Source organism: Bos taurus, chromosome 24 (assembly GCF_002263795.3).
Source record: "Bos taurus isolate L1 Dominette 01449 registration number 42190680 breed Hereford chromosome 24, ARS-UCD2.0, whole genome shotgun sequence".
Lineage (NCBI taxonomy): Eukaryota > Metazoa > Chordata > Mammalia > Artiodactyla > Bovidae > Bos > Bos taurus.
Genome location: NC_037351.1, coordinates 684,399 through 712,220, shown reverse-complemented (window position 1 = coordinate 712,220; position 27,822 = coordinate 684,399). Strand labels below are relative to the sequence as shown.

Below are 27,822 nucleotides of genomic sequence, written 5' to 3'. Positions count from 1 at the left end.
GACGTCCAGCTGCAGTGCCTGACGCGATTTGCGGCCCGGGGGGCCCGATTTGCCTGCCGTCGCCAGTCCTGGATGCTGGTGCTCACGGGGTGGACGCGGCGAAGGGGCCCCGTTCCTAGCAGGCCCAGCCCCGCCCGCGCCGTCCAGGCAGCGGCCGGTTCCGGGGACCGGCCTGGCCTCTCAGGTCCCGCGTGGCGTGCGTCCGCCACGGCCCTCGGCGCATGCGCGCGCGCGGCGACACGTGACTCCGCACGCTGTCCCGGAAGTCGGCGCGGGACGGGCGGCGGGTGGAAGCCGGTGCGGGGCTGAGGATCGCAGCGTTACCGCCGTTGTCCCCTCCTGGGCCGGGGTCGCCCGCCCGCGGCGAGGGACGCCGGGCCCTGATCGTCTGCCGGCGCCCTTCCGCAGCGTCTCCGCGTGGCTAGGATGGAGGCGCCGCCCGGCGGCCGCCTTCCCTCCGAGGGCTCCCAGCCGCCGGCCGTAGCCGAGGTGCGCTGCCCCGGCCCCGGGCCGCTGCGCCTGCTCCAGTGGAGGGTAGCGGCTGGCGCTGCCGTCCGCATCGGCTCCGTGCTGGCTGTGTGCGAGGCCGCCGCCTCCACGCAGCCCCCCGGTCCCGCCCCTGTCCGCACCGGCTCCGGAGGCTGCGTGCGCGCGGAGCGCAGGCTGAGGTCGGAGCGCGCGGGCGTGGTGCGAGAGCTGTGCGCGCAGCCGGGCCAGGTGGTGGCCCCCGGGTGAGTGGTAACGGGGAAGGAAGCCAGGTCTGGAGGGAGCTCTGGGCCTGGGCCGGGAGCGGGTCCTGGGCTGGGCACTGGGTGGGAGAGGGTCTCCCGAGCTGCCGCTGAAGGGGCTGCGCTCGGGGAGAAGTTTGGAAGGTAGGGCGCACAGCTGCGCCTCTGCCTGTTTTTCTAAGGCTGGATGACAGTCCCTGCTAGTCATCTACTGATCGGAGGCAGCAAACTTAAAAAAAAAGCCATGTGTCACCGAGATTGCACTCTTTGAAAGACAGTTGCGTTCTTTTCTCTCTGTGACAGGTGTCTCCACCCAAGACGTTACGTTTGTAAGTTAGGAAAACTAGGGGTCATAGCGCGTACAGGAAGAAGCAGGCGTGTTTCATGCTTGTTGTCACAGCGTTAATTGTTGAGAGGCATGCAATTGTTCAGGTCATAGTAAACCTTGTGAAGCGCGGTTGTAAAACCTGGCAGTTCTGCTGCATAGCTCAGGAAGGGGGTGCGGCTCTGGCATAGGTAGGTCAGGGCAAGCAGTAGTGTATCCTTCTACCATCGGCTCTTGCTGTTGTACCCAATGTTTTAAACTTGTGAAGGGATTTTTTGTTTGTTTGTTTATAAGTTGACCAGTGTTGTGCGCAAAGTTGTGTACACATGACTGGTGTGGTTGTTTCCATTGCAGGAACGGAAACCTGGTGCAGGTGAGCATCCCTGCCTCCTGTTCAGTGGCTGGGGTGCCGTTTCCCTCTGTGGGGGCGCCAGTGCCCTGGGCGCTCAGTTCCCTTTCTCCCCACCCTGGCCCTCCCCTGGAGAGGTGGGCACCGGCCCCTGCTCCTCTCCTGGTGGCGCAAGTTCATCCTCTGGCTGTTGAACATTTTCCACATGGTTCCACATGGCTAGAGCCTGCCTGCCTTGCAGTCCTGGGCACCTCATCCCGCATCCATTTCTCTTCTCTCATCTTTGGAGGCAGAGCCAGGTCTTCAGCCTTCTGTACCTGCCGCAGAGTGCAGGGGAGGTGGCTGGGCTGCACTCTCACTGGCCACCGCCAGAGCCATCCGCCTGGCCTTACGAGGGAGAGGCTCGCTGTGTGTGACACCCCGGTGTGCTTTCAGCATTGCTTTGAAGTCAGATCTTCCTTGACCATTGCCTGGGCCCTAAGGAGCCTGTAAACCCACCACCTGAACGATGGACATGCTGCTTGATGCTGCCGTTTGACTGGGTAGAAAACCCCTGAGGGAAAGACCTCTGCTCCATGTTGTTCTGTTACTCTGACTGCACGGAAATGACCCCAAGGCCCAGGCAGGCCGGTTACTGGTCACAGCAGCTAGCGAGCCTTCACGTGCAGCCGTCCTGCAAAGCAAGGGGAGCCCAGGCAGGTAATGCCGCCAGTCAGCCCAGCAGCTGGCCTAGTGATGAGTTCCCAGCTGTGGGTAATTTTCTGTGTGTTTTTGGTGTTTCAGGTCTTGGGGTATCTTACTGCAGTGGTTTGTCCCGGGGCCTTTTGAGACTCTGACCAGTGGTAGCATTTCTCCTGGAACTCAGGTCTGAGAGGGTGTGTAAAGCACCAGCCCAGAGCCAGGCTCTGTGGCCAGAGTTGTCCTTGGGTCCATCATCGCTGTCATCAGCTGGCCTCATCCTGACCACACCAGAGGTGGTTCTCCGGCAAGAACAGTTCCAGGAACTTAGAGAACTTGTCTCTGGATGTAGTGGAAATGGCAGACGCTCTTGTGACATGCGATGGGATTGCGTGTTTTTGTAGCGCTCACACTGTCAGGGAGAGCGAGGATTGTTCTGACCTTTTAGACAGAGGAGGAGACGAGGTCCTAGCAGGTTCTGACACACCAGCCCTGTCCCTGCTGGGCTTCCCCGGGTTTTCTCCACACTGTTGTCTGCTTAGGCCGCATTTCACCCGGAGCATCCCTGTGGGGGAAGTAGACGAAGGAAGAGTCTGTTTCTGTCCTCGTAACGCATATGTGGATTGAAATTATTTTGATTTGGAAATATTCTGACAAGGCACTGTTAGCAGAAAGTATTTCTGTTAATTATTTGTCCTTTCTTTTCACTTGTCTACTTTTTTTTTCAATTCATGTGGATACATTGAAGTCTCCAAAGGAAAGGAAAATATACACATAAAATAATCAGAAAACAAGCCTGGTGATGGATAAGGACCGGCACAGGAGGAGGCTGTGTAGGTGCGTGCTTGCGTCTTTTCTTGACGTCCAACTAGCATTATCTGTGCCTGGTAGCTTGTCTGTCTGAATCTGCTGTTTGTATCAGGATTGTACAGTGGTGATGTTTTTAATTCCTTCATTTCTTCTTCCTTTCTTGGTTGGCTTTCTACTGTAAGAAAAACTAACTTATTGGCGTGGACTCATGGGTTCTTATTCAGTGGATTATAGTCCATTCCAGTCACTTTCTCAACACTCAGATTATCCTGGACTAGGCAGCAGGCACCCTTCCAGGTCCTGTTCCCTGACACAGCCCTGGAATCAGCCTTTCTCACAGAAGTCCTGCTTCCTTTCAGTGCAGCCCTGGTCTGGACGCCTCGCCCCCCAGTGCTCTTCAGTAGCCAGACGTTTACCGCTCTGAAGAGGCCCCTTCGCCCCTCACCCGTCCGACCTGCCCAGATCCAGCACCTGGCAGCACCCCGGGACCCGCTCCCTGACACAGCCGGTGCGCTCTGAGCTCCCCGTTAGAGCAGACACAGAAGCCTGAGCACAGAAGCCTCCGAAGAGCTTGGTCCTTGTGTGTTGAGGGGAATACCTTGTGTGGGGACCACACTGACACCTGTCCCGTGGCCTCTCTTCACCCACCGGGGAGGTGGGCCTGTGTTGGTGGCTGGCTTGCCATTCTGAGGCTCGTCTCCTTGGTTGAAGTGTTTCTAGAGTTCACAGCACATCAGTCCCTTGACTGTGCAGTGGGTTGAGGGTAGAACGACCCTGCCCATGGCAAGGTCTGCAGAGCTGAAGAGGGAGGGCATCTCGTGCCAAAAGGCCGTGGCTGTTGCTCCTGTCTGACCCCCTTTCCCTCTCTGGGGACTGCATCTCTTTGGGGGGATATTTTTTAAGCCCAAGCAGAGATGCCCAAGTCAGCTGGACAGACAGTGTCACACCCAGCTCTGACCCTGGGGGGCAGATCTGGTCCTGTAACTTACAGAAAATGCAGTCGGCCCTCCCTGTCCACGAGTTTCCCCACCTGTGTGTTCAGCTGACTTTGGGTCAGAACATCTGAGCAGTGAGAGTAGGGATTCAGAAAGTTCCAAAAAGCAGAGCTTGAATTTGCCGCATACCAGCAACTGTGATAGTGCTGACCTTGTGGTGGGTGTCCCCAGTGACCGGGAGACAGCCAGTGTATACAGGAGGACGTGTGCACACACCAGGCCGTTTTCCGTAAGGGACTAGAGCATCCCCCGACTCTGGTACCTGTGGGTCCTGGGAGCAGCCTCCCGCGGATACACACAGGTGACTGTCAGGTCGGCTTCCCTCTAATGTGGGCTGGGCGTTCCTGCAACTTACCCGGCAAGTGTCAGCCCGAGCCGCACCTGCTGAGAGGAGTGGCGTGTGGGGGCCCCCTGGCCCGGGAGCCCACCGGCCGCTGTGTCCCTGTGGCCTCATGGGCAGCAGGTCTGCGGGGCCTGTGACCGCAGCGTGAGTGGCGTCAGTGAGATGGTGGATGAGCAGTCACTGTTTCTCCCCCGCCCGCCACCTGTGGGTGTCCCAGGAGGCAGGCGGCAGGCTGTGTGCAGGTGCCACAGGGCCCACAGCGCCCCGACCCGTGAGCAGATGCTGGAGGGCACCCTCAACTTGGAGCGGAGCGCCTCCGTCTGCCTGCCAGCTCCACTGCGCGGTCTCAGGCGCATCCTGGGCCCGTTCCCCCCTTGCGCGCAGGAGGGTCCCTGGCAGGAAGGGATCCTCCCCATCCGCCCTCCCTGTCATGCAGTTGGGTCCCAGGTGGGGGGCGGGGGCCGTGGCAGCAGTGGCCTCCCCCCAGAACCGAGGACTGAAGCAGGCGGGACCCCACGCCGGCGCTGCTGACGGGCACGGTCACCTGGAGGAGCTGTGTGTGCTCAGGAAAGGGGCTCATCCACTCCCCCAGCCTGTCTAGGGTCAGGGAGAGGGGGCAGTTTCGGGGAGGGGTTGAGATGGCGCTGATGGTGGCCCCTCAGGGAAGGGGCCGTGCCGCCAGCCCAGCACAGGCCTTGGGGGGGACATGGCTGGGGGCACGGGGAGCCGGGTCATGAACAGCAGGGATGGGGCGCTGCCCGGGAGGCGGGAGAGGCCTCAGAGAGTCTGTGAGGATCAACCCGAGGGCCCCCCATGCTGGGCGCCCGGGCCCACGCCCGCCGGGTTGGGAGGTGGGACCACGCTGGCCTGCCTGGCACGCTGACCCACAGCCATCAGGTTGCGGAGCTGAAAGCCCCGCTTCAGAGACCGCTGCCAGGCCACCAGGGTTTGAGGTGAATATACAAAGAAAATAGCAATTTCTGTGTTTATGAAAACTAGGAATGTTAGTCCTGTCAGAAAAATTTAGATTAATCACAGCCTTTTCCTAGACTGGGAATGACTACGGGAGACAAGAATCATTTATTATCTGTCTGTATTTTAACGAGTTGTTTCTTGTCATATTAACGTTTCGGTTTTTCTAAGCTGTTTATCAGAAACCATAGGAGAATCCCATGTAAGCTTCTCATGCGTTTTGAGACAGTTTTCTGTTATCTGACAGGACATCCTGAGTCCTTTCTGTTGTTCCGTAGGTAGTTTTGCTGTGTTTCACGTGAAGGACCCACGGAGGGGAAAGCCCTTCACTTTATCGCCAGAGAGATGGCTCGGGGGCGGCGTGACCCCCTGCAGTCCTGGGGCATCCAATAAGCCCAGGGGTTGCAGCTCTTGCTGATGTGTGCTTGTTCTCCCCCGTTTCCAGGGCAGTCCTGGTGCGCTTAGAAGGATGTAGTCACCCCGTCGTCATGAAGGGCCTGTGCGCCGAGTGTGGCCAGGACCTGACCCAGTAAGTGCTGGCGGCTTGGGAGCAGCGGGGCCTGTGGGGGCGAGGGCCAAGGGCTGGGTGCAGGCGGCGGCCCCGCTGTCCCCCACACGCCACGGGCTGGGCTGCCTCCTCGGGAGGCGCATACCCCGGTGTGGTGGGAGGAGCTGCGACGAGCCCTCCTCCTTGTCCCTGTGGGACTGCCGTCCTGGACCTGGCCTGGACTTCTCGCCTGGGCGTGTCTCAGCCTGGGCACGTCTGCCCCCGTGGTCGAGGGTGTCCCTGGTTCGCGCGTCTGGAGCCGTGTGGACCCTTCTGTTTCTCACACTGTGGGCCTCTGGGACCGTCTTTATTTTCAAAGGAAACTTTGTGAGTGTGACTTAGTCTTCCTCAGTGCTCCTGTGTTTCCAGATGGGGAGGACACTTCAGCACTAGGCCCGTGGTGCACGTCTACTAGAATTAGGCCAAGCTGAAGTCCCCGTGAGTTAGCGAGCTAGAGCCCTAGCCTCAGCGCCCCTCTCCCCGCAGGCTGCAGAGCGAGAACGGGCGGCCGCAGGTGCCGCTGTCCACGGCCACCGTGTCCATGGTGCACAGCGTCCCCGAGCTCATGGTGAGCTCCGAGGTAGGTGTCCTGGGGGGCCGGGGCTGGGAGGGTGGTCCTGGGGGCACTCCTCAGTCAGGGTGGGGGTGGGGGCGGAGGGGGCAGGCCTGTTCTTGTCACTATCCCAAGTGACCACAGTGCACGGATGGTCCGTGTGAAGCAAGCGGCCTGTCCGCGGGACGGGGGCTGTGCCTCTCCTGTTATCTCCCTGCCTTTGGGGTGGGAGCTCTCCGGGATGCTTCCCCCAGAGCCTGGGCTCAGAGGGGAAGACAGCCTTGGGCGGGGAGCCCTGGCCGCCGGGCGGGGTCGTGAGCTGGGGGCACCGGAAGGCCCCTGCCTGGGAGCAGGGCTGTGCAGGAAGTAAGCGGTGTCGGCTAAGTGGTGCTGGCAACGTGGGCGTGGGGGCCCAGTGCATGCTTTCACGAGCAGACGTGCGCGTGCTGCAGGGAGGTCTGGGAACAGAAAGCTTGCTCTTCTACGTTGCGAGAGTCACGTGGCTGTGCTGGCCAGAGGCCTCCTGATGCTGGGTCAGGGCCCCCACGTGTGCGAGCCTCACCAGGACAGGGCACTGGCTTCTTGTCTTGTTGAGGGAGCCCTGGAGCTCTGCGTCTCTGTAAGCTGTCAGTTGAAGCACTGTGCTTGTAAACGACACAGGCCTACTTTGTGTTTTGTGGAAAAGACAATGCCAGAGACGTGATTCTGACTTCTCTGAATTACTGAAATCTAAGCATAAGTACGTAAGCGTATGTTTAAGACAAAACAAGGAAGTCTGAGGTAGAAAAGAGAAGGAAGTGTTCCCGCTGTTTCTGCTGTAACAGAATAGCTCTTGGCCTTTCTGCATAAACTCTTTCGGGAGCACAAGGTGGGATTCCTGTCGCTCATCAGGACGGCCGCAGCCGCCCCGCGGCTTACAGAGTCTCAGTCCTCCAGCACCCCGCCCTGAGCGAGTCCGTATAGACTTAGCCTCTTGCCTCTCCCCCCCGCCCCGATCACTGGTCCACATGTAACCAGATGCGGTCACGGTCAGACTGGCTTGAGGACATTCGAGCAAATGGAACGGGCTTCAGGCACCAGGGCATCGGCTCCGGGCTGCTGGGCGCGTGGGTGCAGCGGGCACCCCCAGCTTCCTGTTCTGTTTCCTGAGAAGACGGAGCGTCACCTTGTCGCCACACAGCCTTCCTCAGTCATTTCTCTTTGCCTCCCTGGCTGTAGCAAGCAGAAAAGCTGGGGAGGGAAGACCAGCAGCGACTGCACCGCAACAGGAAGCTGGTGCTCATGGTGGACTTGGACCAGACGCTGATCCACACCACGGAGCAGCACTGCCAGCAGATGTCCAACAAGGTGAGCGCGGGCGGCACTGCCGTCCTGGGAAGGAGCCTGGTGTTCCGCTTAGGAAGTGAACAGGCTCTGCCCCTGAGCTCACGGCCACGCTGGGGGACAGTGGAGAGCTGGTGGGGGCTGGAGTGGACCCTCTCTCCCACAGAGCAGTGCAGGTGTTCGGATGGCTAGTGTTTCTGTGTCGTGGAATCTTCTGTCCTGTGACAGCTCTCCATGCCGTCTGTGCCATCGCCTGTGGACATGTCTCAGGGTTTCCTTATCACGACCACCGCATTCATGGGCGGCAGAGCTGGGTGGCAGGGGTGGGGTGCCGGGGTGGCAACTGCAGCCACTCGGGGCTTGTCTGCTGCGGAGCCGGACATTTCGTTTCATAAGAGTTTGAACGGTTGCATCACACCCACTTGCATGTGTGGTAGCAAGGTGTCCTTGGGGCCGCGTGGACCATGCCCACTGCCGGGGGCTTTCCTGTGCCCTCCCGATTCCCCACCACCACAGCTCCCAGACCTGCGGGCAGCACTTAGAGAGGTGGGTTGAACCCTTAACCTCAGATACCCTGACTTGGGATTTGAGGATTTTTCTGTTGCAGTGTCCAGACGATTTACCGCTGAGCGTGGGGCTGGTGGTGGGGGGGGGCGGTGGTGGTTGTACCATCTTGACTCCCAAGTGTTTTACCAGAGTAGCCCTGTCGTGAACAGTGTGACAGATTTATAGCCAGTGAAAACTTAACAATGCCTCGGGTCATTTCCTTTTCTTTTTGAGTTTATTATTACTGGGAAAATGAATGATAAACAATTAAAAGGATCAGAGTTTAACTTTCTAAGGAGAGTAGACTTACGTGCATGTTGATCATGTGTGAGCAGGTTGGAGTTACTGATCTCATCTGTCTCCTAAAGATGGACCTGTTTTTGTGCTGTAAGTCAGTGGAGTTGCATTTTATAACCGTAAGGAAGTTAGGCTGAGTTGTGTGGGGCTCTTAGCTTACCTTCCTCTCTGGCCCCGGGAGGCACTGTGGATAGACCCTGGAATCTGCGGTGGTTGGCTACCTGCCCTGCGTGAAGTGACCCACCCAGGGTGCTCGTGAAATGGTTGGGACGTGAGTGTCCACCGGAATCCTGAGACACTTAGTGAGGCCTCCGGTGCCCGGTCCTCAGACAACTAAGGCGCCATAGTTGTCACAGGAAGCTATCACAGGTCACCTGGCTATTGTGGGCAGTCGCTGTGATTATCCGGAGTACTCACCCAGGCGGTTAATGCAGGAAAAGGCTGAGCCCCCTTACAGAGTGTGAGAGAGGAAGGCGTTTGTGTGGCGCGGCAGGCTGTGCTGCCGTGACTTCCCCCCCCATAGCCCCCAGCCTGGCGGCTGTCACCTGCCACATGTCAGCGCTGCCCTCTGACTGGGCCTGCTCTCTGCAGGGCATCTTCCACTTCCAGCTAGGCCGGGGAGAGCCCATGCTGCACACACGCCTGCGTCCCCACTGCAAGGAGTTCCTGGAGAAGGTGGCCCGGCTGTACGAGCTGCACGTGTTCACATTCGGCAGCCGGCTGTACGCGCACACCATCGCAGGTGAGCAGCCCATGGGGTTTTGTCCCACTCTGGATACTCAACGGCCGGCGTGTGGGTTTGGCTCCTCTCCTTCTCAAAGGTGGGTCCTGCAGATGGAGGGAAGGTCAGAGGCTCTGCCTGACTCGGCCTCGGCCCCGTGGTAGTGGCTGGGGCGCGGGCAGGCCAGTCCTCCAGAATCTCTGCTCTGCTCGGCCAGCAGTCACGCTCCAGTCCCAAGTGCAAGCCCCTGTCCCTCTGTCAGCTGCACGCCGCCGGCCCCTGGAGAGGCTGGTCAGGATCACAGACGCTCGGGGAAGTAGGAGCTCTCTATAAGAGCTTTCTTATACAGGTAGAGACCCTCGGGGCTGCCAGCCTGGTCACCGGGGACATGTCTGTCTCAGTAGACAGCAGTCGGCGTGGGTGTCAAGTCTGTGACCTTGGGGTCCTGTCACAGAGGGCGGGGGCTCTGGTGGGCACTCAGTGAGCCTGGGAACAGCTGAGCACTGGTGCCGTGCGTGGCTGGGCAGGTGCTTCCTCGTCCATGTCCATGCAGTCCTGCTGTCAGGGGCGAGTTTCAAAGCACTGCCTGGATGCCCTGCTCTCCCCTCTGCTGTACGAACACGACGGCCCAGGACATGCACAGGCCACGGGCCCCTCTCGGGAGCCGTGGCATGTGTGGGGTCCCCGTGCTGGTTACTGGCAGGCCCTGGGCTCCTGGGGCAGCACTGAGCTGTGTTCACCCCACCTGCTGAGCCAGCAGCATCTGGGTGGGGGCTCTGTCAGCATCTGGACCGATCCCCTTCCCCTAAGGGGGGTGGGCTCCGTGTCTCCCCATCTCACACGCAGTGGGACGGCAGCGCGTCTCAGACATGTGACCGTGTCCTGTTTGCTTTTCAAAGGCTTTTTAGATCCTGAGAAGAAGCTGTTTTCTCATCGAATATTATCGAGGGATGAATGTATTGACCCGTTTTCCAAAACAGGGAACCTTAGGTAGGTACCTGGCTGTGCACTTCCGGTTGTAAAGTCTGCATCTGGAGCATTAGGCTGCGGGTTCCGTATCTCCTCTCCCTGTCCCCAGCGTTCACTCTGGCGTGTGGATAGCCACTGTCTTCTAACTAGACCCTTCCCTTCCCTGCTTTCCCTGAATGTCCAGGCAGCAGTGGCTCCTGGGGGGCTCAGGCTGGAGCCTGGGATCGCACATGTGGGAGTGAGCACGGGGTGAGGGCGCGAGCGCCTGGGGCGGAGCGCCTGCAGCCCCCTGGCCGCCCCTGGGGCCTTGTTCCTTCAGGGCCTTGCGTATGCTGACCCTGCCGTCAGCGTCCTGCCTCCTTCCACCCCACGGGCCCCTCCGGTCCTGGCCCCCGACCCCTCACTGAAGGCCTGTTTTATATTGCGAATTTCTTGCTCAGCCTGTATAAGGAATTTCCCTGTTTTCTACCTAGAGAGAGGCAGCCTCCCCCCGATAAGGGGGTACATACCCCTATCTCGGGTGTGGTCTTTTGGCCGGTGTTGGTGACCCTTAGCTGACATTTCGAGTTTCAGGTTTAGGATGTCCTATTCACGTCTGTAGTACATAAGAGAGCCTGGGAGTACTTGTCCGGAGACAGCGCTCGTGTTTACAGGTTGAGCATCTGGATGAGCAGATACAGGCACAAGGGAAGGTGTGATGCTTGTCAGGGGAGAAGCTGCCTGAGGACGGGGTGTCCAGGGACAGGGCTCCTGGCAGCTCCAGGCGGGGGTGCTTGGTGAGGCAGGTTTCTGGCCGCAAGCTGTTCCCTGGTCTTGCTGGAGTTAGATGTGCTGAAAGCATCACCAGCGTAAGTCACTGTAGGCACCTTGTGCCGTGGAAACAGACGCACGGAAAGTCATTCCGGACATGTGAGCCTTCTTCCTGCCTTTAGTGGTAGCTGGAAAACCTGAGCAGTGGCAGGCGCTTCTGCTGGGTTTGTTCCTCAGGCCTGGAAGATGGGCAGGAAGCACCATCTTCTGACTCTCTGTCTTCGCACTTGCTTGTCTGAATGTCGGCCTTGGGGGCAGAAACAAGGTGACGAGACCCCAGAGTGGGCCTGTGTCCCTCGGGCTTTCTGGACCCTTGCTCCCCTGGCACCCCAGCATCACTGTTCTGTCCTGACGTCACGTATGTGCCCAGCTGAGACGTGAGTGGGGCTCTGTCTCCCGCCTGGAGCCGGTAGCTCTCACATGGCGCGGGCCGATGGCCTGCTGGGTCAGGCCGCGGCCGGGCCTGTCGGTCCACGCCAGCTCCCCCAGGCAGGGCTCTCCCCAGCCCTGACGCCTCACTCTGTCCTGCTCCTGCCCGGAGGAGCGCCAGACACGGGAGGAGTGTTAGCAATCTCAGTGTCACTTTCTCTGGAAATCTTGAAAGTCTTGTTTTTTAAACAAGCCTTTCCGTGCAGCTCATGCCTGGTTCTGGTTAGCCTGCTCTCCCTTGGTTCCACGTGAGAGACAATGTAGATGTTCGGCGGGTGGTGACTTCCATAAAGGGTACTAGTGATGCATATTTACTTCCAGAAATCTCTTTCCCTGTGGAGACTCCATGGTTTGCATCATCGACGACCGAGAAGACGTCTGGAAGTTCGCCCCCAACCTGATAACCGTGAAGAAATACGTCTACTTCCAGGGCATTGGGGACATCCATGCCCCGTCTGCGCCCCGGGAGCCCCCAGCGAGGAAGAGAGGTGGGTGGGCCCCTGCTGTCCCTTCTCAACTGTGGCTACTGCTCCTTCCCAGTTGTTTTTGGTTTTGTTCCTTTATTTGTGTTTCAGCCTCAGAGAGGCCCTGTGGGTTTGTTTGTTACACTGATACTATGTGGTTTCAATGTAACAGTGTTAGCCTGAGCGTCTTTCCTGTTGAGTTGAGTGAAGAATGCTACTTGACTTAATGCATCTGAACTTGCCCCTCTTCCTGGTTCTCCCTGGAAAGAACAGCGGGGCCCAGGGGTGTGGTGTGGGGGCTCCCGCAGAGGCAGGGCCATTGCACCCTGCCCAGACCTACACGGAGCCCCTCCGGCCAGTCGAGCCCAAAGTCTGGAGAAAGTTTGAAGTTTCGGTTTAAAGTGTTTCTGATAATCTTTAGCTTTTAAATTATTTTGAGAATACAGTTAACTGCTGCACTGGCTGAAGCAGAACTTTGAGGCCAGGCAGAGGGGAGGGAGGCCCCAGGGCGACCCGCACGGCTGAGGCACGGGCCTTCTGACCGTAGCCTGGGAGCCAAGAGCGGTCCACACGTCTCGGACCCTGTGGAGCCCCTAACCCAGTGACCAACGAGGCAGCCAGCCTGGAGCAGTCACCCGCTGGCCGCCTCCTGGTGTGTGCCACCGTCCAGAGGTGACTGGAACCGCAGGCACGGGCTGGCGGGCAGTGTGTCCACAGGAGGCTTCCTGTTGCTCGCTGAGTAACGGTGGCCTTGTCTTCTGTGTCCTCACCTGGTCGATCGTCCTGAAGGTGCAGACGCCGCAGAGCAGCCTCTGTCCATCAGGGACCCCGAGGAAGGAAGGCCAGCGTCCACGGTGGAGAGTAACGGCCTTGGGAGGCCCGCCCGGGAGCTCAACGGGGGCCCGGGCCCTCGGGGGTGCTGGCCCTGCCAGGAGGAGGAGAGGGGCCCCCGGCCCACTGCCCGCACCCCCTCCGCTGACGGCCGCGGGACTTCGGCAGGTAACCTGCCGCGCGGAAAGACCCCACCAGAAAAGAGGCCTGTGCGGGGTCCAGCCGGCCCCGACGCGGACCCGGACGTGCCCAGCGACAGCGGGAGCAGCAGCGAGTCCGAGGGCCAGCCCTCGCCTGCCCCCTCCGACGGGGAGAGCGGGGAGAGGCGGACCCGGAGGAAGCCCCAGGCCGCCCGCGACGCTGGGAAGGCCATGCTGCAGGGAGGCCCCCCAGGTCCGGCCGGGGAGCGGCTCGCGGGCGCCAACCACTGCGGGGAGCCCAGCCCCGGCGTGCCGGCGGACGCGCAGGAGGACGGAGAGCGGGATGGGCTGTGCGCCCTGGGCGGTGGCTGCGCCGACCGCAAGGAGGCCGAGACCGAGTCCCAGAACAGCGAGCAGTCGGGCATCACGGTGGGTGAGTCCCTGGACCAGAGTATGGAGGAGGAGGAGGAGGAGGACGCGGACGACGACGACCACCTGGTGCACCTGGAGGAAATCCTCTCCCGCGTGCACTCCGACTACTATGCCAAGTATGACCGCTTCCTCAGCGGCGAGAGCCCCGAGGCCCCCGACATCCGCAAGATCGTCCCTGAGCTGCGCAGCAAGGTGCTGGCGGATGTGGCCATCATCTTCAGCGGGCTGCACCCCACCAACTTCCCCGTGGAGCGCACGCGGGAGCACTACCATGCCCGGGCGCTGGGCGCGCGCATCCTCACCCAGCTCGTGCTCGACCCGGACGACCCGGCCCGGCCTACCCACCTCATCGCCGCGCGGGCCGGTGAGTCACCCCCAGCCCGCCCGCTGGTGAGCGCGGGGTCCAGGTGTCCCCGAGGCCTGAAGCGCCCGGCCCTGCCCTTCCGTGTCCCCCACCCTGAACCCCAGCAGCCCTGAGCCCCAGCAGCCCCGCCCCTCTGTGCCCCTGCCCCCAGCCCCAGCTTCTCCCCTCTGTCCCTGCCGCCCCCGAGGCGCCCTGCCCCCCATCCCGTGGCTCTGAGTGGATTGAGTTTGCCTGCAGGCACGGAGAAGGTGCGCCAGGCCCAGGAGTGCGGGCAGCTGCATGTGGTCAACCCCGACTGGCTGTGGAGCTGCCTGGAGCGCTGGGACAGGGTGGAGGAGCAGCTGTTCCCGCTGCGCGATGACCAGGGCAGGACACAGAGGTGAGCTCCAGGCGGCCCGGTCCCCGACGAGCAGGTGCGGGCGGTGGGCCTGCTCAGCGCTTGCAGCCCGCGGCTTCCCATCTGCGGAGACACCTGCCTGTCTCTCCCCTGTCCCTGCTGAGCGGGGTGTCACCGATAGCCCGTCTCCCTGGTGCCACCTGGAGAAGGAGCAGAATCGCTGCTTCTAAGACACCAGACAGCATTCTGCCATGATTCCTGGTTTACAGGTGTTTTGAGGCTGGGAATGCTCTGTCAAGTCCCGGGGTGTCTGCAGAGTCCAACATGGAGGGAGGTGGTGGCTGGGGGAGGGCAGGTGCGGAGGTGTGTGGGCCGCGGTGTTGGGGGAGAGGGCTCACGGGCACCCCTCTCCATGAGAGCAGGTGCTGGGTTTACAGGCAGGGCTGCAAACAGCCTGAGAGACAGCAGTGCCGAGAGTGCCGGCCTGTGTCCAAGGCTGTGGCAGAGCCCCAGGCCTGACCAGGAACCACATGCCCCCTGCAGAGTCATGTCCCGGTGGGAGGGGTTGCCGGGGTCCCATGGGTTCCAGCCCCTTACACGGCCCTCCTTCTCACCCGTAGGGAGGACAGCCCCGCGTCCTTCCCAGACAGGCAGAGCCTGGTCCCCACCGCCCTGTTCCACCCGACGCCTGTGCACCCGAAGGCTCCGCCTGGTCCTGAAGTCCGGATCTACGATGCCAGCACGGGCAAGCTCATCCGCACAGCCACCTCGGGCCCCGGGCCGCCTGGCGCCCTGCCCCACGCAGGGCTTTCCTCCTTCAGGTACTCCATCTGCTCGCAGGGAGCCACCCCTGAGCCATGGCCGGCTGCGAGGAGCAGGCTGCGTGTGGGGCAGGCCTGGTGCACAGTCTCCCGTCTGGTGTGGGGCTGGGCCGGACAAGGTGTGGTTCCGCCTGGATGGACACGTGGCCCTCCTCTGCCCAGGATCAGTGAGGGAGCAGGAGGCAGCCCTGGCCCTCCTGTCTTGCCCTGCCGGCTGCATCCCTGAGACACAGGGCTGCCCTGTCGGGAGCAGTTCCCGCCCTGCACAGACACACGGGCCTTGGAGACTGTAGGCTGTGTGTCTGTCCTGCTGCTGGGCTCCAGCTGTGGACAGACGGATGCACTCACTGGTTGAGGCCAGTTTCAGTTAGGTGTTGGTTGGTGGTTTTTTTTTTATTTGAAACTAAGAGCATGGTCTGGAGAAGGCAATGGCACCCCACTCCAGTACTCTTGCCTGGAAAATCCCATGGATGGAGGAGCCTGGTAGGCTGCAGTCCATGGGATCGCTAAGAGTCAGACATGACTGAGCGACTTCACTTTCACGCATTGGAGAAGGAAATGGCAACCCACTCCAGTGTCCTTGCTTGGAGAATCCCAGGGACAGGGGAGCCTGATGGGCTGATGTCTATGGGGTCACACAGAGTCGGACACGACTGAAGCGACTTAGCAGCAGCAGCAAGAGCATGGTCACTGATAGAGCTTTGATTTTTTTTTCATGACGACGTGACATTTAATCATTTAAGTAGATGCGTTGTGAGCCTGTGTGCTGCTTTTGTTCCTGTGGAGTTGCTTTCCGGCTGGGTTAAAGGTCGTGGACATCTGTGACTCTGATAAATGGGGGAGTTAGTTGTTGTTTCGCCCAAGGCTTGTTGAGCTCCGTGGTCCCGCCCGGCAGCCTCCCGGCCCTGGCCCATCTCGGGTGCACGGCTACGCTATGACGCGTCTCTGGCCTCTGCAGCCCTGTGGACCCGCCTCCACCTCACTGGCTGTCATCTTACACCCTGAGTTGATGCTTCTTCCTGGCTGGCTTTTGGGAGTTCTGCCCTGGTCCTCCTGGGTGGCGGTCGCTGTGAGAGGGCTGCATCACTGCCTGGGTTCAGGAGACGCTGGTCCCGTGCTGCCAGCCAAACGGTGCTATCTCCTCGTCCGTGTGGACACGTGGCCTGCTGGGGTTTTCTTTGCGGTGATCGTTGTGTTCTCTGTCAGGTCCTCCCTGACGGAGAGCAGGTGTTCGGGTGGTGGGTTGAGGGCCCTGGAGCTGCGCTGGCCTCAGTGCATGTCTATGGAGGGTGCGCCGTCTGGACAAAAGCAGCCCAGTGTTTCTATAGTAACTCATGCGGCTTATCCTAAACAGCGTTTGGGTTTTGGGGTGCAGCTCTGTATTCTGTCATCCCAGAAGCTTCACGGGGCTCTTGTTCTGTGAAGCTGGTCTTGTCGCTCCTCGCTCTCCACGCGTGTGTGGCATGTCCTGCTTGTCGCCGCGTGGCGCGTGCTTGCTATGCACTCATCCTTACACCGAGCTGTTCTCCGAAGTGTTGCAGTGAGCTCCATCTCTGAGGTTCCTCCTTGTGAGGGTGAGCCCAACAGGGTGCTGGGCTCACCTCCAAGCGCCCAGCTAGGCCACCCCCTGGGCCATCCACCCTTTCCGGTCCTGTTTCCTGGAGGTAGCGGCGTGTAGCCCACGGGTGTGCAAAGGGCAGGGTGGGCTACACTCCCGGGGGCGGCGTGCCGGCCACGTTCTGATCCGGAACCCCAGGGCAGACCCGATTGTGACCGGACACCACAGCCGTTGGGCAGTTGCTTCCGTCTGATACTTGTTTGGGAGTCTTAAGTCTCAGACCTCCTGCTTTGATGTTCTGTTTCTGGGCTAAGGTGCCAGCCCGCAAGGGGCCTGGAGTCAGAGGTCCTTGGGGAATATGGACGGAGTGCCTCTCACACAGGATCTCCATGTGCAGGTCACTGCTGGGACCGTGGAGGGGAGAGCAGCTGCTGTTCAGAGCCACCGGGCTGGGGCACGGGTCCAGGCTGCCTGTGTGGCAGGCACGGCTCCATGGGGTCACTGGGCTGGGGCCATGAGCAGGGTGCGAGGTCGGGGCCACGGCAGCATGCCTCATATGCGTCTCCCAGTGGGTCAGCCACTGAAACAGCTTCTTCTATGCCCTTTGTTAGCTGTATGCTGCAGGTTGTGAATGTCTTGTTTTTTATAGTATAGGTTTTCTTTGGAGATGATTGTAGGGGAACAGGCAGTTAACAGAAATGACAGAGAGCCCAAGGACCCTTTAACCATCTCCCCCCAGTGGCCACATCTCCAGACCTGCAGCCCACATAGAGCCGAGATGCCTGCCCTGACGGTCCAGACCTGGAGCGGCCACCCCTAGCCTCCCTGCCCACCCCCACCGGCCCCCTGCCCCGCTCAGCCTCCCGTGCACAGCCCCCCTGGTCTGTGTCCGTCCCTGTCCTGTCGTGCGAGAGCGCAGGTTGGCGGGCTGGCGCCGCGTAGCTCTGCCCGGCTCAGCTTCCTGGAGACTCTGCCCCAGCGTCACTGTGTCGACTGCTCAGAGGGCGTCGTGGTGTAAGGTGCGGCAGTTTCTGTGACTGTCCACCCGCTGAGGACATCAGGGGCATGTCCAGCTCTAGACTCTGAGCGACAGGGCCGCTGTAAACGTGTGCATATCTCTGTTTCTCCTGGGTTGGCCATGGGGGCTGCTGTGGGCTTGCTAACACCAGGGCGGGGAGTGGTCTGTGGCCGTCTGACCCCCCCAGTCTCTGTAGGTGGCGCAGGTGTTCCCACCTGGGGAGTCGTGCAGGCAGCGTGGGATGCCGAGAGCCTGTGGGAGCGGCGGGGCTTAGGCAACTGGTGGTCGCCATGTTAGGAGACAGAGTAGAGACGTCTTTAAAATACTTACTTCTCATTCTTTTTAAGACAGCAAACCTCTGTATGCTAACACCTTTTTAATGAAGAGCAACTATTTTCCAGTTCCTTGGTGCTTCAGATAGTAAAGAATATGCCTGCAGTGTTGGAGACGCAGGTTCTATCCCTGGGTCGGGAAGATCCCCTGGAGAAGGAAATGGCTACCCACTTCAGTGTTCTTGCCCGGAGAATCCCGTGGACAGAGGAGCCTGGAGGGAGGGCTACAGTCCATGGGGTCACACACGACTGTTTTCCAAGTAGAAAAGAAACGTATGGAGAACCGTGGCTTGTTTGCGTTATGGGGAATCTCTGGCTGATGGAGGGCAGGTGCCCTCCTGCTGTTCGCCCACCCGGTGTGACTGCCATCTGGCAGGGGCACCTAAGGCGGGAGTCGTGGCCAAGCTCGTCCTGTCCCTGGAGGAGGGAGCGTCTTGGCGGTGCCTGTAGGGTCCTGGGAGCCCCGGGCCTCCGCCTCCCGCGGAGGACACTCGTGTTCCTCCTCTCCTGTTCTGGACCTGGAGGGAGGCTGTGACGGGCGTGTCTTTAGTAAAAGGATACCGTTGCCGTTTTTCCACGCTCATGAGAGCTGTGGTTATTGACGTGACCTGATGTGGGACCGTACGGAGATCTTGTGGCTGCTTGACCTCACACGGAGGGCATATCCCCCCGAGCTGGCTTCTGGGCAAGTGTTCACCCTCCCTGTCCACCCCGCCAGACCGGCGCTGAGTGGTGTGGTTTGTTGGTGAGAGAGGAGGTCAGTGTCTGCTTTCAGCCCGAGGACAGGAGAGCCTGACCTGCCGCATTCTGGCTGGACCTGCTGGGCTTTAGTTTCGTAAATACAGACTGATGAAAGCTGAGTAGGCACCACCCACAAGGCAGTGTGTGTCTTCACAGCTGTGTGTGTGTGCTCTGTATGTGTACCCCGGGTGTGTATGCTGTGTGGGTGGGGGTGTGTGTACCTCAGGTATGTTTATATACTGTGTGTGTGTGTATACCCCGAGGGGGGGTTGTGTGTATACCCCGGGTATATGTATATTCTCTGTGTATGTGCACCCCAGGTGTGTGTATGCCCTGTGTGTGTACCCCGGGTGTGTGTGTGTACTCTGGGAATATGTATACTGTGTGTGTGTGTGTGTGTGTGTGTGTGTGTGCACTCCCTGGGAGTGTGTGTGGGTTTACCCTGGGTATGTTTATAACCTGTGTGTGTATTTGTACCTTGTATGTGTGTGTGCCCTGGGTGTGTGTGTCCTGTGTGTGTGTGTACCCCAGGTGGGTGTGTCTGTGCGCCCTGTGTGTGTGTACCCCAGGTGTGTGCATACCCTGTGTGTGTGTACCCAAGTGGGTGTGTGTACCCTGGGTGTATGTATACCCTCTGTGTGTGTGTGTGTGTGTACCCTAGGTGTGTGTGTGTGTGTGTGTGTGTGCCCTGGGTGTGTGTACCCCAGGTGTGTGCATACCCTGTGTGTGTGTACCCCAGGTGGGTGTGTGTGCATTCTGGGTGTATGTATACTGTGTGTGTGTGTGTGTGTGTGTGTGTGTGTGTGTATGTACTCCAGGTAGGTGTGTGTACCCTGGGTGTATATATACCCTGTGTGTGTGTGTGTACCCCAGGTGGGTGTGTGCACCCTGGGTGTATGTATACCCTGTGTGTGTGTGTGTGTGGGTGTGTGCACCCTGGGTGTATGTATACCCTGTGTGTGTGTGTGGGTGTGTGCACCCTGGGTGTATGTATACCCTGTGTGGGTGGGTGGGTGGGTGGGTGTGTGTGTGTGTGTGTACCCGAGGTGGGTGTGTGTACCCTGGGTGTATGTATACCGTGTGTGTGTGTACCTGTCCTGAGAGTCAGGCTCGGGCCGGCTGTCCTCATGGGCTGTGACTTCCCTTTCAGGGCGGTGCAGCCACGCCCCCAGCAGGTGTTTGGTGATGACCTGCCAGACAGACAGGATGGGGAGCAGCCTGGTCCTTCACGGAGGAAGCGCCAGCCCAGCATGTCGGAAACCATGCCGCTGTACACGCTGTGCAAGGAGGACTTAGAGAGCATGGACAAGGAGGTGAGCCCACGCTGCCCTCTGGCCGCGGGGGCGGCTCGGTGGGGCGAGACTGGCCAGTGTGCGGGCAGTGCAGGAGGCAGCTTTCTGACCCCGCCTGGGGACCATGGCGCCCCGCCTGTGGGCTGTGGGCAGCTTCTCAGAGGAGACTGCAGGCTCTCTTACAGTCCGGGTGCTTTGTGTCTGTGGACGTGTGGTTCTGTTTGGAGCAGTGAGCGCTGTCTGTGAGCACAGGAGTCCTGCCTTGCCTCCCTTTGTGGGCATTCTCGCGTTTCACGGGAGAAATGGAGGCCTTCAGCTTAACAAAGAGGGTGTATTACGTGTCGAGGCCTTGTGAAAGCGGTAGTCCCTCAGTCGTGTCTGACTTCTCGTGACCCGTGGACTGTAGCCCACCAGGCTCCTCTGTCCCTGGAATCCTCCAGGCAAGCATACTGGAGTGGGTAGCCATTGCCTTCTCCAGGGGGTCTTCCTGACCCAGGGATCAAACCCAGGTCTCCTGCGTTGAGGCAGATTCTTTACCATCTGTGCTACCAGGGACGCCTGGAAGACCCTGTGGGCCCAACAGCAAAGCCAGCCCTTGAACTGTCGGCGCAGCGTGTGTGTGCTTGAACTCGTGGGTGCGTGTGCCTTGTCCCTTCTCAGCTGCATGTGTAGGTTTGCAACTGGAGATGTCGCTGGTCTGAGCCCTCCGCCGTGGCTGTGGTCCCTGCTCAGAGCTGCTCTATTTGGGGGCGGGGATGTCCTCCTTCACCCCCATCGCCCAAATTTCATCAGAGGGTTTTTAATCCTGGCCGGGCCAGGTTCCAGGGCCTTCCTCCAAGGCGTCCCCACCGTCCACTGTGTGTCCACGACTTCTGCAGGGAAGTGGGCCCCTTAGAGCCGTGGGGTGCACAGGTGTGCAGGGCACACACCCAGGACGGGGCTCCGAGGGCACTGGCCGTCATCCTGGGCGCTGGGCCTCCCTGACTCGGGGCTCCGGCAGAAATGGTGACTTGTTGGGTGTTGGAGTTCTTGGTGGGGGAGGGAACACAGCCCGGGCCACCCCTTCCCTCCCGGGCAGACCCCACATCGGAGCTGCAGGAGCTGCTGCATGTCCTCCTGGAGCGGGCAGCACTGAGACCCGCCCTGGGGAGGGGCCGCCGGGCGGGTTCCTTGGGATAGTGCTCCATTTGTGCTGACGCTCGGCCCCTTGTCAGGTGGACGACATCCTGGGCGAGGGCAGCGACGACAGTGACAGTGAGAAGAAACCGCCGGAGGAGGAGGAGCCGGGGCGTGGCCCGCCCGAGGCCCTGGGGGTGCCAAGGGGGCGCCGGCTGGAGAGGAGCGCCGGGGACAACCGGGGGCTCAGGTGAGTGCGGGCCGGGCGCCTCCCACATGGTGAGCGCGCGCCATCCTGTTGGGTCTTCCCGGCATCGGGGACCCTGATAGGAGGGCTGGGAACCCTGAGGGGGTCCCCAGAGGGCAGAGGCCTCCCTGCTTTCTGAGCAGGAGGCCGGGTCCGGCTTCGCTGTTTGAGCACCGGTGGGTGTCTGCATCTGTGTTTTCCTGGCCGTCTGGTCTGACTCCCAGGCCGTCCTGTAGGTGAACTGACCTGAGGAAAAAGTGCGGCCCCTTCAGGCAGGCACAGGCCAGTGCCCCACAGCAGGCGGAGGTGGCACCACGCCCTCCGCTGCAGAAGCCCGCTTGGCACACTGTGCTTCCCCGTTTTCTAGGAACGCTGTTCCGTGAGTCAAGGAGAGAACTGTGAACTCTGTTCTGGGTGATCGGCTACACACGATGGTTTGACTCCGTGTTCTCGCACGTGGGGAGTCCCGCCGTCAGGGCGGAGGGTATGAGGGGTGCAGGCGTCGTGGGCCCCGCGTCTACACCGGGCGTGAAGGCTGGGGAAGCCCTGTGCTCCATCCCTCAAGGGCTCAGAAAGCTGCTTTTGTCATGAAACACACTCAGGCTTTTCAGAAACGGTCGAGCACATGAGGTCTGGATAAGCTTTTCTTGGAGCGTGCCCTCTCACCCTGTGGTCCTGACCCGGATTGCATGCCCCGGGACCCTGGTGCCAAGGTACGCTCCCCACATGTGCATCTCTGAAGACGCTCAGAGCCTCCATTGTGGCTGGGCCGGGCGGGAGCCCACCCGGGAGGTGGCATTCGCTCAGCTTCGGGGCCCCAACTGCCTTCCACACCACAGAGCAGGTGCTCCTGGGTTGCTCAGCTCAGGGTTTGCCAATACTGCTGGATCAGATCAGGTGTTTCCTCATTTCTGTACTAATGGCCCATGTTTCCAAATGAGACATTCTTTTCAGGTCCTTTTGTGTCCTGGTAGCAGCAGGCCGCTGTTCCCTCCTGATGCCCTGTTCCTGGCACACTGCCCTGTCCTCCCACCCCCCCCCGTCATAACCTCCACTTAATGCCCACGTGCACGGAAATAACCATCTCCTCCACTGTGAGTGCAGCTGGGACAGCGGCGGAATACAGACCTGTCCACACAGACACACGCGTGCACACACGTGCACCCGACGTGGCCTTGATGGCGAACTAGTGACCTTACCAGGTGCAACACTGCCCTTTTATTTTTGCCAAAACACCCAGCGAGGTGTAACCAGCAGTTCAAACATACGTGCTTTATGGATTTTGTCTAATCTGGGTTAGGTGTTGATACAAAATAACAGTTTTTTATTTAGTATTTACTAAACAGCAGACTTTAGGTGTGGGTCTACATGCTTTTCCACAGCAAAGTGCTCAGACAGCGGACCCTGGGGGAGGAAGTTTGCATGCGTGTTTGTGTCCTGTTCACGTTGTTGCTTTATTCTACATCAAATTTGAGATGACTCTCGGGCCTTAAATTTTCTCCAAATTAAATCTGTTAGCGTTTCCCTAGGGAACTGTGCAGCTGGTTGTGGAAACAAAACACAAATATTGCTTGTTCTGCTGGGAGGAGAGGAAGCTGGTCTCAATTATAGGCCTTTATTAACCATGGCTTGCAGCTGTTTCCAGCCTTTGAGGTAATTTAAGCACTAAAACTCAATTGTGTTGGACGTGAGATTATTCCAAACAGCGTGTAACCGGGACTGAAGGCTTGCCTGTTCCACCAGCGGGCACTGCCTCTGTGGCCTGACTTTCATCCGGGGCAAGCCCGCCTACTGGACCCCACGGTCCCCGAGCCTTCCTCCTGTGGAGCCCCCAGGGCTCAGCAAGTTGGCGCTCGTCTCTGAGCGGAGGCTGCAGTAGGCTGTGGGGTCGCCCCTCCTGGCCGGCTGCTGGCGTCTCCCTGGGGCTCACATCTTCCCGGCTCTGAGTCCATCGGGGCCGTGGCCCTGAGAGTGGAGGGGCTGGCGCCCCTGCAGCAATGTCTCCAGATGCAGTTGAGAAGGTTTTATCGACAAGTAGCCCGGAGTACCCTTGTGGGGACCTGTGCTTCTGCCCTGGCGCCCTGCCTGGCCCCATCTGCACCCCTGGGGGCTCACCGCTGATGGCCTCAGCTCCTCATTGAAACACCCTGGGGTGCATGAGGGTCTCTGCACCTCGTGTTTCTTACTTCCGGGAAGGTTGCCCACCCCCCCACCCCACCCCTGGTGACTCACTGGGGGTCTCCCAGCACACAGAGTGGAAGGTGGCCGAGGAGGAGCTGGAGGGACAGTCCATGACCCCAGGGTCTCGCTGCAGCTGAGGCCGTGCAGCTAGGGTGGGGCCTGGGTCACCACCTGCCTGGTGGCCAGCATCCACAGTTGAACAGGACCCGCCTGGGGCTGTGTGTTCACTGCACACGTGTTATTGCTGTGCACATGTGCACACACACGACCTCCAGTTCTGTCCCTGGGAGGTGGTACCCCTGTGAGGAATGTGGTTATTGGGGTTGTTTGCAGTGGTTTGAACGATAAAGAACTAAGCAGTCTTTCAAAACTGTTTCTACGTGTCATTTCTAAACATATCTGCATGTTTACCACTCGACAAAGGGTAATAATCTGGGTGCTTCAGATTAATCACACTTAGTAACACCTTCTGTTCGAGCATCTCTGCACGTCCAGAGTCAGCCTGCGGTGTGGAGGCCGGCCCGGGGCCCCCCGTCTGCTCTGATTTGGTTTGAGAGCTGCAGCCCTGCATCCACGCCTACCCCCACCCGGCGCCCGACCCCAGCTTGGCTGGCGCCTTTCCTGGAAGCATCGCAGGGACCCACTTGGCCCCATCCTTGTGTCCAGGCCCCGGCACCCTCCCCTCTTCCCAGCCTAGCCTCCTCAAGGTGCGAACGGGGCCTGAGAGAACGGGTTCTTTCCCGTTGACTTTCCCTTCCCTGGCCCCCCCTGCGGGGCCCAGCGCCCAGCTCCAGCTGTGGGCACTGACTGGAAAGGCGGCTGTGGCCTGTGGCTGTGCCCTGTCCCGAGTCAGCCTGTCTGGGGTGGGTGCAGCTGCTGCAGGGCTGTTTCTAGGGTGAGGCAGGATGCCCTAGGGGCCCGCTGCCCTCCCAGACCCGGCTGCTCCGCGAGGCCTCTGAGCTCAGGCCCCAGAGACCCACAGTTCACGTGTCTCCTCATCCCACCGCCTTACGTTTCTCTGTAAGTGACAGCATAAAACAGAGTGGTTTTTTAAACAGAGATGCGTCTCACCCCAAGGCTGTTCTGCCTGCAGCTCTTCTGCCTGCAGCTCTTCTTGTAGCCATGACGACAGAAGAGCATCCAGAGTGATGCTTTGCTTACCTGGTGCAGAGCAAAGTCCGCGACTTAGACGCGTGTGTCCGGCGCCCGCTCCTTTTCTGGGATGTGTCCCTCTGGGCGGGGCTGGAGGCGCAGGATGTGGGGGACTCTCAGCCTCTGAGCTCAGTGTGGGGGAGTGTGACCTCGCGGTGGGGGGCGGTTCTGGGTGCCAGGCTGCAGGCGTGTCGGCCGAGGAGCTGAGGGTACCGAGCTCCCATCCAGCGCCCACCCCGCAGCACCTCGCTGGATGCAGCTGGGAGGTTGTCCGGGGACGTGTCTCCTCACAGGGAGACGTGCCTGCTGCACGTCCCGGCTCGGGGACTCGCTTCCCAGGGCCAGTCCCGCTCCCATGCAAGGCCCAGGGCCTCCCCCCAATCCTGCCAGCCTGAGGGGTGAGGTGCTTCCTAACTGCACCTACGTTTCACTTTCCAATTAAGTCGCACTATTTTTTTAGTGTTTATTGTCCTTTTTGAGTTTTCTCTTTTGAGGGAGTCGGTGGTGGTTTTCTGTCTGGGGCGTGTTTCTCACGATTAGATCATTTATTGTCTGTTGTAGAAGCATTTTTGTGGTAGAGCTTGAGTAACAGACGACGTCGTCCTGTGTGTGGCTGCTGGCCGTGCCTTTTGTGGCTCAGAGAGATGCACTTTTGGTGGTTTTCTTCTTTCTGGAAGGTTTTCCCAAACCAGAGGTGTGTGTCAGGGGATGTACATACTCTTATAAAACTGAAGTTTCCTTTTCGATAAATGGTGCTCCAACAATTAGATGTCAAATGCAAGATAGTCTTGGCCACAGTCAGAAATTTATCCAGAAATTAACTCAAAATAGATTATAGGCCTAAACCATGAACCTGTCTGCTGGCGACTGTCCCCATGTCCCTTTCCAGCAGCTTGTCCCACCCTGCCCTCTCCTGTCCTCGGGCGTCACAGTCACTGTGTCACCTGCTGTGGGTCCTGGCCGTCAGGGCTGGGAGCGTCTCACGGTGCATCTGCTTCTGTTGCAGGGGCCACAAGAGGAAGCTGAACGAAGAGGACGCGGCCAGCGAGTCCAGCGGGGCGTCCAGCTGCGAGGACGAGGAGGGGGGCAGCTCGGAAGCAGACGAGATGGCGGCTGCGCTGGAGGCCGAGCTGGGTGACCTCATGTGACCTGGGACGGCCCGCAGCTCACCCATGGAAGGACGTGTCTGTTTGCAGAGCTCCACCTGCAGAAACATTATTTTGCAGAAATAGGTGTTTTTAGAAGTTTTACCACAGGAAGGCCAACTTGTTAAGGACAGTATCGTGGGGAGTACAGGCCACGCCACAGACCGTCGTTGAGCTCAGCCGGGCCACACGGCAGGACTGAGCGTGGGGTCTGTCATCAGAGGCGGGGTGTGGGCTGGAGCGTGGGGTCTGTCATCAGAGGCGGGGGCACTTGTGCCGTTAATGCCACAGCACGTCACTTAGGATGAGGCCTGGGGCCCCGACGAGACTCAGGGGATGGTGCGCAGGAGCCCGGCGTCCTGGCTCTCCTGACGGAAGCGGTGGCGCGCGGGGTTTAAGTGAGGCTGCGTGGCATGCACACACCTGCGCCGAGCGCGGATGGGCCGGGGCGCCCAGCGCACTGTGGCCCGTGGGGGCTGCTGACACCAGGTCCCGTGGCTTCGCGCCCAGGCCGCCTCCTCACTCCCATGGGCATCGGGACAAAGGCCAACGCCTTCGGCTCCTTTGTGAGATCAGATGTAAAGTTTTGTATATCTATTTCATATGTGACCCACCAAACAGATTTTTCTTTCATTTAATAAAAGTCTTTTTTGTAAGCCTTCTTCCCTGCCCCGTACCCTCCTCACAGGGTCCAGCCACCTGCCGCCCCACCCCAGTGCCAGTCAGGGAGGTCGTGGGCAGAGACGTGGGGAGGTTCATGGGTGAGTGAGCAGGGCCTTGGACATTGGGATGGAGAAGCAGGGTCCTCCCAAGGTGGCCCATGGCTGTTGCTCGTTCTGTACACACCAAAGCTTTAGAAAAGCTAAGGACCGCTGCTGTTTCTAATAGATTTATGAAAATTAGATCCAACACCGAAGGAAAGCAGAGCAATTCTGATCCTAGGAGCTCAGAGCTGACAAGGCTGTAAAATTCATCAAGTACGGCTTGTCAGCCAGCAGCATGGACAGCGTGGTCCTGTTCCCAGGATCTCGGGTCTCACCTGTAGGCCTGTGTGCTCAGATGGCTCCAGTGAGAGCCCGCCTGGCACCGCTGACCTGAGACCCCAGGTGCTTGCCTCCGGCCTCCACACGCAGGGCAGTACGAGAGCGATTTCACCTTCGTGCCTCCCCTAAGACGGCCCTCTGGCCCTTCCTGGTGACCCTGGGTTGGCCTACAGGTGGAGGCACGGAGCCCAGGAAGGCCTGAGAAACCTGCAGGCCTGTGGAGCAGTGCAGAGCCGGGGCCTGGGGCGTCAGCCAGTCTGAGGCATGGATGGGCGGCAGCACTGCTGAGCCACCAGACGCAGAAAGCGGGCCTGCTTCCACTCTAGGTCAGCAGCAGGGCAAACCTTTCTCTTCCTATTTTCTGGGGTAATCACTGGTTAAAGGTGAGGGCTGGCTATGGCCGTATCCTCACATGCAACAGTTGGAAGTAACAGTCACAGCTCCAGTGGGCTTGTCTTCCTCTGTTGACTCACTTGTCTAGGAGGTGAGGTGTGGCTTCAGGTACAGCTGGGTCCAGAAGTCCACCAGATGCTCAGGTGTCTGGGATCCTGACTGCCCCGCCATGGTTCGTCCTCTCTCCTGGATCCTGACTCCCTCCCCGCGGTTTGTCCTCACACGGATCATGTGTGCACAGACAGAGGCACAGCCTGGTCTCTAAATAAAGTGTTTCCATTTTGAAACTGCTGCCCAGGACTTCCCTGGTGATCCAGTGGTTAATAGTCCACCTGCCAGTGCAATGGACAACGGGTTCTGTCCCTGGTCTGGGATGATCCCACGTGCCTTGGGGCAACTAGTCCCATGCGCCACAACTCCTGAGCCGGTGCGTTCAGGAGCCTGTGCTCCACAACAGTGAAGCCATCGCAACGAGAAGCCCACTAAGAGCAACGAAGACCTATCACAGCCAACAATAACTAAATATTAAAAGCCCTATTTTAAAATGCAGCCCAGGTGGAAAATTTTTTAAGTAATGAAACAAAAGGCACCCAGGGTAGCAGTCAGAGCCAGCACTTGGGGCTCTTTCCTGTGGTCATGTGCCTGGCCTTTTAAGATAAATCTGATTGTGACCTTTTAACATAGACACTGAGGGCAGAAGGAGGAGAGGGCGACAGAGGATGAGATGGTTGGATGGCGTCACCAGTACAGTGGACATGAACTTGGACAACTGTGGGAGATGATGAGGGTCTGGGACGCCACGGGGTCACAAAGAGTCAGA

The 27,822-nt window shown here is 59.6% G+C and overlaps 1 protein-coding gene across 7 annotated transcripts; it reads left to right on the top strand.

The window, feature by feature from the left end:
* Nucleotides 1–261: 261 nt before the first annotated feature.
* CTDP1 (CTD phosphatase subunit 1) lies at nt 262–26,227 on the top strand. Of its 7 annotated transcripts, none has more exons than XR_009492678.1 (14): nt 262–731; nt 5,646–5,729; nt 6,234–6,327; nt 7,519–7,647; nt 9,058–9,208; nt 10,087–10,177; nt 11,717–11,883; nt 12,649–13,626; nt 13,864–14,005; nt 14,584–14,784; nt 19,584–19,746; nt 20,940–21,091; nt 21,456–25,115; nt 25,428–25,512. XR_009492678.1 is itself a non-coding variant. In XM_024984613.2 (14 exons), exons 2-14 carry the CDS (start codon nt 2,883–2,885, stop codon nt 25,567–25,569), a joined length of 2,529 nt encoding a protein of 842 aa, XP_024840381.1. In that variant the 5' UTR covers nt 657–731; nt 2,829–2,882; the 3' UTR covers nt 25,570–26,227. The 7 variants fall into 7 exon arrangements, 5 of the variants coding, with proteins under 5 accessions (XP_024840383.1, XP_024840379.1, XP_003587804.3 ...); XM_024984613.2 differs by lacking the exon at nt 21,456–25,115 and adding an exon at nt 2,829–2,917 and having other exon boundaries at nt 657–731; nt 25,428–26,227; XM_024984614.2 differs by lacking the exons at nt 262–731; nt 21,456–25,115 and adding exons at nt 765–2,101; nt 2,829–2,917 and having other exon boundaries at nt 25,428–26,227.
* Nucleotides 26,228–27,822: the final 1,595 nt, after the last annotated feature.